Genomic DNA, 11,912 nt, shown 5'->3' with positions numbered 1-11,912 from the left:
TGGAATATTTGTGCGTTAATGCTTTCTTCCATAATGCCTAACGACAACGAAAAAGAAGAGAAGACTGTAAAAAGAGATGGATGACAAATTCACCTATGATGCCCACCAATGATCGAACCAGTCGATCGTGAACACGAGAATGTTTTGTAACACAAGGCAGGAATGAGAAGGCGACAATGTGTTGTAAAACAGGCTAAAAAACAAGGCAGGAACCTCGACTAGAGACGACGACAAAGTTTGCGCTGTCAAAGAATGCTCCTGTTATAGCAGATGGCGCAAAAGTTTACTGCTTAGAGTGAAAACGAAATGTTTGGACTTTGAAGAGTTAACATCATACTTTATGGATAGAGGACTTTTTTTGTCCTTTTCTCGAACCGCCGTTTCCCTTCTTTTGAATGAATGATATTTTTGTAATTTTCTTGAATTGTCGTTTCATGGCGAGAATAGCAGGAAAGGGTACTTAAGTCTTTGCAACCGCACCAGATTTCGATGCTAAGTGATGTCGACACACACGAGGATATGAACTCCACAAGCTCTTATACGTGGTGCTCATTGGGACCCCGAACACGAGATGTAGCTAACGACCGTCTTCGGGGGAGAACATACACCATCCTCCCCTGATTGTCTGTGTCTTCAACATGAAGTTCTTTCATTAATCATAAAAAAAAACCCTTGAAGCCTCTTTTAAGAATGTCACAGACTAGACCCGTTCCAAACCGTATAGGGCTAGGGTTTAGTGATAAATAAGAAGACTCGATTAGAATCTGGGTCGAACATAAAGGATCTGATTAATACATAGAGTTGAGTATGGTTTGTGAAATTTTATACCAAACCTAGGCCCGACCGTTTGGATTAAGATTCACAAATTTTTAATATAAAAATAATAAAAAATATTATTTTACCTGGTCCCGGTTTACTTCATGTAATCCTTATAGAATATGGTTATGGTTTTTCTTATGGTGGATCCTATTAGATCCGAGTCTGAACCCGGTACCATCATTTCAAATCTGATTTGAGTGGTTCTACTTGGGTCCAAACCAAACCCTAAAAACAAAATGCAAGCGACCCCTTAATGCAATCTTGTCAAAATCTGTAAAGAGGTTTCAAAACTGTATATTGAACGTACGTGGCAGCAGATACCTTGAGAGACTTGTTTTCAAAGTATTTCTTTTGTAAAAAAATGACTTTTTTTTAAAAGAAACCTCCCACAATTTTGGCAATAATTTCCAATTAAAAAAAGACACCAATTCCGGTCTCCATCATTTTCTGAAAGGCTCCAACCCAAAACCCCAACTGAGAAGACCGCTTTAAATATCTGCCTTGGCCTTTGGCCGCCACACTTCTTCCCTTCCTCAGTTCCTCTCACTCTCACGCTGATCCAAAAAAAAAAAAGTAATTGATTTCTTGTTCTTTGAAGTTCTCGATCTTCCATCTTCCTAGTTTCGGATCGCAATCCCGTTTTTTTTTACTAATTTTGTATTCTAACAAAGATCACTGAGCAAATCGAGGATCTTGGAATTCTCCGTTTGTGCTTTCGTCTATTGTGTTTTGGCTACTCTCTGTGTCTCTCTCTTTTTCCCCTTTTCTTGATGCGAGCGGGCGTGTCGTCATGTATGTAAGTGGCTCTGCTGCACTCATTCGATCATCTAGGGTTTCTTCCCTCGGCGGTTTCACCAGAGCCCTCGCTTGCCCTTCTTCTCCGTCTTCGTCGGTGTTGTCGCCTTCGTCGTCGCGGTTTCTGAGCCTCTCTGCACCCCGGAACTACCTCTTCAGCTCGATCAGGGCGGCGTCGCCGATCGGGAGGGATTGGGTGCGGGGATTCTCTCGGTACAGTCTCGATTGGAGGTCGCCGGTGAGCCTCCGCGCGCAGATCAGGAGCTCCGCGGCCGTGATCGAGCGGTTCGAGAGGAAGATCGCCACCATGGGTAAGGAGGATTGCCTTTTGTATGTTTTTTCTTTCTTTTTGGGGGAGGTTTGAATTGGTTTTGTCGGAATTGAGGATCGAGAAGTTGACGTCTTGCTGTTCTCCTTTTTACATTGTGGAAATTTTTTAGCTTCCGAGAATGCTTTCAAGGGAATTCTGACCAGTCTGCCGAAGGCCGGAGGCGGAGAATTTGGGAAATTCTACAGCTTGCCGGCTCTCAATGATCCGAGGATTGGTGCGTTTTACTTTATTCTGGTTTTAAGGAAGTTGGGTATGAAATATGTTTGAGGGTTGGCGAATCTCGTTTGCATTTTCTCAATTGAGTAACTGATTTAGCTGGTATTTGATTCGTTTTGGCTCGCTCAATATTGGAATCATTTCCATGGTTTTGCTTTATTTTTATTTTCTTATATAACTTTCATTTCTTTGGGGTTAAATTTCCATATTTTTCTGTTTATCAATTCAGTTATTTGTTAATAAAATGATTGAGTCACCGTTTCATTCTATTTCGGCTACATGCTCTGTAGACTTCATGAAGGATTCGGTGTTTTGAGTTTTTATTTACGTTTTTCAATATGGTCTTACAGCACAATTCTTTTCTTTTAACAATTTGTGCTTGCAGATAGGCTTCCATTCTCGATCAGGATTCTCCTTGAGTCGGCGATCCGTAATTGCGATGAGTTTCAGGTGAAAAAAGCCGATGTCGAGAAGATCATCGATTGGGAGAATACTTCTCCGAAGCAGGTTGAGATCCCATTTAAGCCTGCTCGTGTCCTGCTGCAGGTACGAATTGCAGATGATGCGTCTGCGTAGGTGGAAATTTATTTTCATCATTGTGCTCTTTGCCAAAGAGATTAGAGTGTTACTAATGTTTTTTTCCCTTCCTTCCTTTCAGGATTTTACTGGTGTTCCGGCTGTGGTTGACCTTGCTTGTATGCGGGATGCTATGAACAAGCTTGGAAGTGATTCGGACAAGATTAATCCGCTGGTATGACTTCACCCCTGGTGAAATTTACTTATATTTTTCTCTATAGTGTCTGCTAACAAGCACTGATCCAGCAATATATCAAACAATCAAGGAATATTTGATTTACAAGTCGATTGATACTCCAGATTTCATGTTAAAGAAAACCATTGTTGTTGATCTGATGGAGCGTTTTATGATTTATGTTGTGGATGCAGGTGCCAGTGGACCTTGTCATTGATCACTCAGTTCAGGTTGATTTGGCCAGATCAGAAAATGCTGTGCAAACAAATATGGAGCTTGAATTCCGTCGTAACAGGGAAAGATTTGGTTTCCTCAAGTGGGGATCAAATGCTTTCCGCAACATGCTTGTTGTTCCTCCTGGTTCTGGTATTGTTCATCAGGTAAAATAGTCTATATGACCTTTGTTGGATAGTGCTATTGTTGCATTGTGCTTTATTTTCTGATGAAATTCTCAAGTCATACTGAGTTGCATTGATTGCCTAACTCATTTTGTGGTGTTGAACTTTTAGGTCAACTTGGAATATTTGGGCAGGGTTGTATTCAATAACAGTGGCATACTCTATCCTGATAGTGTGGTTGGTACTGATTCCCACACAACCATGATTGATGGGTTAGGTGTTGCTGGCTGGGGAGTTGGTGGAATTGAAGCGGAGGCTGTGATGCTTGGGCAGGTATTAACCTGTGATTGTTCATGCATGTCTGCACACATGTGCATGTGCATTTCAGTGCTTACTTGTGATGTCAAAAACTTGATTCTTGTCAAAGCTTGATGTTTGCCTTTCTCATGCCTGATATTTTCTATATCTATGTGATTAAACATGTGGTTCTAGTTTGGCTAGAATGATAATTGAAAGAAGTATAGATCTGAAAAGAGCATCTGTTCATACTCTTGTCTTTTTCTTTGTAAGATTTAATCCAGCGTGTTAAAATGTAAATGTAACATATATATAATATTATTATTATATATATATAATAATATTATTATACTTTTTTTCTTTTATTACCTTTTTTATTTTATTTTTCCTGTTTATATCTAGTTCAGTTTGAACTAGATATATAATCTAGTCAAGTTCTTAGTTAGAACTTGACTAGGTTCTAGCCATTGGACTCTAGTCCAATGGCTACTACTCTTTTTGGAAGAGCTCAAAGTGAGCTCTCCCCATTCTATTGTTCTCTTATAAATAGGGGTGAACCCTTCCATTGTAAGTATCAATGCTTCTTAAGCATTTTGGTTATAAATAAAGATTTATTATTTTATTTTGTGTTCTTCCATTTATACCCTTTTATGGGTTTTGTTTGAAGTGTCTTTGATAGACACTCTTTTGAGAAATTCAAGTGCTTTTGTGGAAGACCACCATTTCATTACAGTGTCCCTTCTTTGGAATGGGTAAATCATGTTGGGGGTTTATGCTAGAAAAGTCGAGATAAACAAGCAACAAAGGTACTGCTTTAAATAGATCGGTGAAGTGACAGGAGTTGCAAACATGACATTGTTTTTGTCTTCTACATGGCAAGTTGATAAGTAATGGTCTCCACAACACTGGAGTACCTAAGTGTCAGTGAAAACTTCCTACTTAATGAATAGGTGTTTTTTTTTTTGTTTGAGGTTCTGTCTCGAATATTGTTAAAATGATCCTTCATTGAAGACCAACAAGTTCTTATAACCATTGATTTGAAGCTGTGGTTTCAGTTTTGTCTTTCTTGTTATTCAGTTGACACTTTGACCATAAATCCTCTCTATGTTCTCTCACATTATCGCGGGAACAGCTTGCCCTTATGATTCCACTCATTGAGGCTTTACACAGATTTAGCATTGGAAACTCATTCGAGTTTGCATGACCTATTATTACGTGCATTTTTTATGCCATATGTGCTGTATCTGAGCTCCCAATTATGGCCATTTGTGGGTTTGTTGATCTAACTGACCATCAGTATCGGTTGATGATGTTTATTTTTGCATAGTATTCACAACATGATGACTTTCAACCTGATTTGTTGCTACAGTTGAACAAATTTGTAAACTGAAATGCCATTATTGCCAGCATGAGTTTCACATTAAAGGGGTTTAGCATGCCAAATATTATGAATTTCACATGGATGAATGTAAAATATTCCAATGAATATTTTAATACTAAAAATCTGCATTTCATTATTAAAACTAATTGTGTTGAATGAAATTTGTTTCTGATGCTTGATGATGGTGTATCTCTTCCATTCTCTGTATTTTTTATTGTACCTCCTGGGTCACTGTTCTTATGTAGTTATTGTCATACAACTGCCTCACCCTTCTAGGCTGCATTTGTATATAAGTTGAAAACTCTCAAATTTGTTGTTCCTGACTCTGAATATGCATCTAGCCTAAGGTCCTGATGTTTTCTATTGTCTTTTAGGATAACATGATATTTGTGAGATCCTGATTTCATGTCATTCTTCTATTTTACTGGATGAAATGCTCATATAACTTGTCCAGGGTAATGCTTACATGGATGATCATGGGTAGATGTATTAGCTTAACCAAATCATATGATTAATTCATTTTTTTTCTCCTCTTTTGACTTCTTTTGCAGCCAATGAGTATGGTTTTGCCCGGTGTGGTTGGGTTTAAGTTGTCTGGGAAATTGCAGAATGGTGTAACAGCTACTGATTTGGTGTTAACTGTCACACAAATGTTGCGGAAACATGGTGTTGTCGGGAAGTTTGTTGAGTTCTATGGTAATCACAGTTCGATGTGCAAGATTAAAACTAGAATTGGTTGGTTTTATGAAATCCTGACATTTTATGTAGTTAATTATTGTCTGCTTGTGTAGGTGAGGGCATGGGGGAACTGTCATTGGCTGATCGTGCCACTATAGCTAACATGTCACCTGAATATGGTGCAACCATGGGCTTCTTCCCTGTAGACCATGTCACTTTGCAATACCTAAAATTGACAGGACGGAGTGATGAAACTGTTAGTTGTTCAATCTTTATCTTGTTTCTTAAGAATTTCATTTGCAGATGACAGGTTCCTGAGCATTGTGGGATTTGGTTTTTAATTCTTTCACTGCAGGTTGCAATGATAGAGGCATACTTAAAAGCAAACAAAATGTTTGTTGACTACAATGAGGTGAGTTTAAGTTCACAGCGTTGTTGCAAGGTTCTTGTACAGGGTGTGTGATGAACTGAGTTCGTGGTTTGAAATGCAGCCTCAACAAGAAAGAGTGTACTCATCTTATCTGGAGCTGGACCTTGCAGATGTTGTGCCATGTATTTCAGGGCCAAAGCGGTAATCTTATGTTCCTTTTCATTCAATTCAAGGTTTTCATTCATTCTTCCTTTACTTTTCTTATTGACCCCAAGGTTGATTCTTTGGCAGGCCACATGACCGTGTGCCACTGAAAGAAATGAAAGCAGATTGGCATTCTTGTTTGGATAACAAGGTTGGGTTTAAGGTAAGATGCTACAAGCTTTCCTGTATTGTTCTTCATTTGATGTTCAACCTGTCTGCTTGGATCAGGCTCAAGAGTACTTTGAACATTCCTTGCTGATTATTTCTGTTACTCTTTGGGTCACACCCAACTTTCCAACTGGGGAAACTAAACGTTGTTGATGTAACCATACCAAGATTTAGGTGCACTAATATACAAACAGAAGAACAAGACATCTCTTAGATACAATAGCATCCTAGGAGTAATATTTTCTCATTTGTTTACTAGTTTGTCATTAAAAAATAGAATGCAGAAAGCCATTGAAATTCCACTTAAAACTTCAGTTCAGTTATCATCAGACAGAAGTTAAAGTAATGGACAGAAGTTCATTGTAACAAATAAGAAAAAGAAACCTCTTCCTAATGCAGGCTCTTGTCATCTCATGGAAGTTTCAAATATTACTTCCATTATCTAGCTTACACCTTGTCCTTTGGTGGCTTATCCTGTTGGCTAATACTGAATAGTAGATAAGTTGCTCAAGGCTGTAAAACCAATGTTAACAAATGTATGCTTTTCCTTTATATACTTTGTCTTAATAATTGTGTGCTTGCTTTTTGTGTTCTTACATGATTTATATATCTTTGGCTTTGAGTTTGCAGATATGATGTCTTGTGGTTCGTTTCTTGACAATGGTTTCTTAACTTTGATATTCTGTTGGATTACAGTTTAGAAGGCATTATATCAATGCTTAGATTAACTTTGAATTTTTTGAATAAATGCACTTATTAGTTGGTTGACAATTTTGTTTGTTTATCTCCTAAGACGCAATATCAAGGCTTAAAAAACTATGTTATTCACTTTTCTTGGTAGGGGCTTTAGCTAATACTTTTCATGTAACGTGGTTATTCTTGGTGTTCCCTTTTTTCTGATTATTACCAGTGTCTCATTATTATTATTTTGCTTACTGTTTAGCTTTTATGCTTTCTTTGTTTTACTGTTATTTAGAATTATCATAGTGGGGTTTTTTCACCAAACTGCTGCAAAGAATGTTCATATCATTAAATTCGTCCACCTTGTCTCCACCTCTAGCTTGTGTCTTGAAATACCAAACTTAAGTTTGATTTGGAATATGCCAAACCTAGCCATCTCGAGCTCTATTATTTTTATTACGAGAGAGAAGTGACTGTCCAGCTTAATTTCCTTTGATGTGGGATCTCATATTAATGCAGTGTTATAAATCTGTTCTAGTGCTGCTCATGATTTTGCAGCAGAGATCCATGTGCACTGAGATTGGTTGGATTCATTTTTAATCAACACCTGAATGAATAATGCATTTTTTTCAAATGTAGTTTATGGTTATTGGCTTAAAGTTCTGAACCTTCAAGTTTGTTTCAACAGGGATTTGCTATTCCAAAGGAGGTGCAAGACAAAGTTGCAAAATTTCAATTCCATGGACAGCCTGCGGAGCTTAAGCATGGAAGTGTTGTTATAGCAGCTATCACCAGTTGCACAAACACCTCTAACCCAAGTGTTATGTTAGGGGCTGCGCTCGTTGCAAAGAAGGCTTGTGAATTGGGCCTCGAGGTTAGTTACATTCTCTTGTTTGTTCTTTTCAGTTTTGTTGTAGTTGAAAGCCTTCAATCATTCAATCATTTAATAGAACAACTGCAGGTCTATGGATCAAGTTTTGTTTCCATCTTTGGACCTTGTATAACAGTATCTTGGAACTCTTTTCTCTTATGATTAGGTCAAACCATGGGTCAAGACTAGTCTTGCTCCGGGTTCTGGAGTTGTAACTAAATATTTACTCAAGAGGTAATTTGCAGAGAACAGCACACTGCATAGACATACTAAACAAAGCAAAGTTTTAATATAATGTTCTGACATTGATTTTGTCTCTGAAATGGACTTGTGTAGTGACCTGCAAAAGTACCTGAACCAGCAGGGCTTCCATATTGTTGGGTATGGCTGCACAACATGTATTGGTAATTCTGGGGACCTGGATGAGTCAGTTGCAGCAGCTATCACAGATAATGGTAACAATTTCTTGTACTATGGCTTCAAAGTTGTTTCATCAAACACTTAACTAGTTGTGTGTCCACACATTTTCCTCATGGGTAGTTTCCTTTGCCAGACATTGTTGCTGCTGCAGTACTTTCTGGAAATAGAAATTTTGAGGGACGAGTTCATCCTTTGACTCGAGCCAACTACCTTGCTTCCCCTCCTCTTGTTGTTGCATATGCTCTTGCTGGCACAGTAAGTGAACCAGTTCCTTTGTAATCTCTGTTTCCTGCTTATTCATGTTTTGACTACTTAAGTGCTTATAATGAACTTTCAGAGTTTTAGAGATGTCGAAATATGTAAATAATAAAGCAAAATTGAATACATCTAGGGAAATATGAGTACAAACATTTTTCTACATGCTTATATGTTCATTATGTTGCATAATTTTTTTCTTATTTTGCTTTTCCTGTTACTGGTGGGTTAACAGCATTGTTTCTACTTGTGTTCTGGCTGATTTTGGGTCTGAATGATTGTCAATCCATCCCAATTCTGTCACAAGCCTGATATTTTTCATAAGATATTCTTCTTGGGCATTTTCGCTTCTTCCTGATTTTTTTTAAGATCTTCATTTGACAATAAAAATTCTTTGCAGGTTGACATTGATTTTGAAACAGAACCGATTGGCACTGGGAAAGATGGAAAGCTTGTCTTCTTCAAGGATATCTGGCCTTCCAATGAAGAAGTTGCGGAGGTAGGGAGTGCAACACTCATTGGACTTTGGACTTCTTTTTGGGTCATGTTTGACACTGTTTTCTGTTTAGGTTGTGCAATCATGTGTGTTGCCAGACATGTTCAAGAGTACATATGAGTCAATCACAAAGGGGAACCCTATGTGGAATGAACTGTCTGTTCCTACAAGCAAACTCTACTCGTGGGATCCTAGTTCAACATACGTCCATGAGCCGCCTTATTTCAAAGGCATGACCATGGCACCACCTGGCCCTCATAGTGTGAAGGACGCATACTGCTTACTAAATTTTGGTGACAGCATAACTACCGATCACATTTCACCTGCTGGTAGCATCCATAAAGACAGCCCCACTGCTAAGTATCTACTTGAGCGTGGTGTTGACAGGAAAGATTTCAACTCGTATGGTAGCCGTCGAGGTAATGATGAGGTGATGGCTAGGGGAACTTTTGCCAATATCCGCCTTGTCAACAAGCTTTTGAAGGGAGAAGTTGGGCCCAAGACAGTCCATATCCCTACAGGGGAGAAACTTTATGTATTTGATGCTGCCATGGTGAGTCCTTTGTGGTTAGTTTGTTTTCTTTCATCATCAACCTCTTGGTGCAATGCTTGTTCGTTTTTTCTTGTTTATTTATTTTGATTCTGGTTTCCTTGGTATACTTCTGAACCATCGCTATTTTCACAAGGTCATTATTTTTAAAGTATTGTGCCGGCATTCTTCTATTGAACATTGACGAGTATTTTGTGCTTTTCATATGTTTTCATTTGGTGCCTTGTTTCCTGCTAGTTGTGTGTAATTCTGTTTAATGACGTTTTATTTTATATCAGCATTTTTTTTCTTTTGAAGAAGTTACAGAAAGCATCCCAATGAAGCTATTTACAGGAAAGCAGCTCAACATTTTGCTAATCACATCTAACAGCCTACTTTTTTCTTGATGCATTTCAAATAGCCACTAATGGTTAGAATCAACTTTTTAAATTTTTGTTGTTAAAATTCTCATCTTATGTTAGTTTTTTTTTGTTAAAATGATTACTTAGTAATTTTACAACGAACCATTTGATACAAAGATGAAAAAAAAAACGGCCGTTAAATGTAATAATAAAAGTTGGGTCTCTCTTTGTAAATACCTGGTAAGTTAAGCAGCTTTCTTAAATTTGCCTTTTTTCTTTTAATTGGAATGTTTGTCGAACAAACTTCTTGGTCAGTTTGCTATACATAACAAAGCATCCACTTCCAAGTTGCTTGTACTGAAGTTGTGAAATCTTCTTTCAGAGATACAAGGCTGATGGGCATGACACCATTGTCCTGGCTGGAGCCGAATATGGCAGTGGTAGCTCTCGAGATTGGGCTGCCAAGGGACCAATGTTGCTGGTTTGTCTATTATTTCCCCATTTCTCATAAGGAATTTGCTTGGTTTTCAGTGCATGAATGCTCTAACCTTGTTTTTGCCTTTGCCAAACCAGGGTGTAAAAGCAGTGATTGCCAAGAGCTTTGAAAGGATTCACAGGAGTAACTTGGTAGGAATGGGTATAATTCCACTTTGCTTTAAGCCGGGTGAGGATGCAGAGACACTTGGTTTGACAGGTCATGAGCGTTACACTATCAATCTTCCAAACAATATCAGTGAGATAAGGCCTGGTCAGGACATTACTGTGGTCACTGACAATGGGAAATCATTCACTTGCACAGCCCGCTTTGACACAGAGGTAACCCATCTTTTCTGCTTGTAGTAATACTTTGCTTTTATGACATTATTCCATTTCTAGAAAGTTGGCTAAATAAAGAACGGTATTCTGTTCTCTGAAAATTACCCAAGTATGATTTGCAGAAACTGATTATTTTCTGTTCTAATTGTTTTAATATAATTATCTCAATGGACGGATATAACACTTGGTTTCTTTAGGCCTTGTCCATTCAGATTTGTTATCTTAGTAAAATTCCCAGAAGTTATGCTCTGACACACCTAACGTAATTGCATATGCAGTTTTTGTCTAGTTTCCTGTATCTGAAGAAGTCTACTAGTTATTTGATGTTTGAGTTTCATTGTAGGTGGAGTTGGCTTACTTCAACCATGGAGGTATTCTTCCATTCGTCATCCGCAATCTGATCAATGCACAGCAATGAAAGGCCGAAGTCATTGATCTGCCAGCTTCTGGATTTTAGATGTGAGAGAGCTATTTCTTCCGTTTGAACTTGAACTTTCGGCTGGGGGATATCACCTACTGAAGTTCCTTGTAAGAAGTTTGAATAAGATTTACCAGCCCAGTCCTGCACAAGGAAAAGGATTGAAGCATATGAGTGCGTGCATTTGCATGCACGCTGTATAGGTGAGTTGTTAGTTTTCTGTCCTTGAGAACCTGCTGTCTTTTGTAGCAGAGGTGAATAATAAACTGTGTACTTGAAATTTTGCCAAATGATAAGTCTGGTTTGATTTATCCATAGTTTTCTAGCGGAATGAATATGATGCCATTGTATTTGCACTGAGGAGAAACTTGGTAAATCAATTCAAGGCCGATATGAGTTCTTTTGATGGTTATACGTTACATTGGCTCTTGTTTTATTAATCCCTTTTCTGTTCGCCAACTGACTTTATTTACATTTACTATGTTTGTCGGTCCATTGATTGGTGGAATTCAGTAGGCACATTGTTTGGGAATTTCCTATTTACCATTTTCCCCTAGGTTTTCTGAGACGTACCTGGATTCCTCCATTTCTGGGATATATTTTGCCATTTTCAGGATTTTGACACATTTTTTTTGCTTCCCTGGTTCTGTAGGCTTTGTTTGGGACATGGTAGCTGAGATGGGAGTTGAGAATTTGAGTTTAAATTTGGTCAAACT

The 11,912-nt window shown here is 38.2% G+C and overlaps 1 protein-coding gene across 1 annotated transcript; it reads left to right on the top strand.

Moving 5' to 3' along the window:
• Positions 1-1,338: 1,338 nt before the first annotated feature.
• On the top strand, positions 1,339-11,608 carry LOC149822884 (aconitate hydratase, cytoplasmic-like). Its single transcript, XM_089980142.1, has 20 exons — positions 1,339-1,925; positions 2,055-2,159; positions 2,547-2,707; positions 2,820-2,912; positions 3,107-3,292; positions 3,422-3,583; positions 5,480-5,624; positions 5,720-5,862; positions 5,962-6,018; positions 6,098-6,177; positions 6,268-6,343; positions 7,718-7,903; positions 8,067-8,134; positions 8,237-8,355; positions 8,454-8,575; positions 8,976-9,074; positions 9,145-9,624; positions 10,345-10,443; positions 10,536-10,778; positions 11,122-11,608. Exons 1-20 carry the CDS (start codon positions 1,610-1,612, stop codon positions 11,194-11,196), a joined length of 3,015 nt encoding a protein of 1,004 aa, XP_089836268.1. The 5' UTR covers positions 1,339-1,609; the 3' UTR covers positions 11,197-11,608.
• The last annotated feature ends 304 nt before the right edge of the window (positions 11,609-11,912 follow it).

The sequence above is a fragment of the Nuphar pumila genome, chromosome 11, assembly GCF_984573655.1.
Source record: "Nuphar pumila chromosome 11, dmNupPumi1.hap1.1, whole genome shotgun sequence".
NCBI classification, from domain to species: Eukaryota; Viridiplantae; Streptophyta; class Magnoliopsida; order Nymphaeales; family Nymphaeaceae; genus Nuphar; species Nuphar pumila.
This window is presented reverse-complemented; position numbering and strand designations above follow the sequence as displayed.

What these genes read in the sequence shown, in the direction of transcription:
- LOC149822884 (XM_089980142.1), top strand. Translation starts at nt 1,610, where the DNA reads ATGTATGTAAGTGGCTCTGCTGCACTCATTCGATCATCTAGGGTTTCT. An exon ending in TGTTTGTTGACTACAATGAG is followed by an intron (nt 6,019 to 6,097) that starts GTGAGTTTAAGT and finishes TTTGAAATGCAG; the next exon opens with CCTCAACAAGAAAGAGTGTA. An exon ending in CCAATGAAGAAGTTGCGGAG is followed by an intron (nt 9,075 to 9,144) that starts GTAGGGAGTGCA and finishes TTTTCTGTTTAG; the next exon opens with GTTGTGCAATCATGTGTGTT.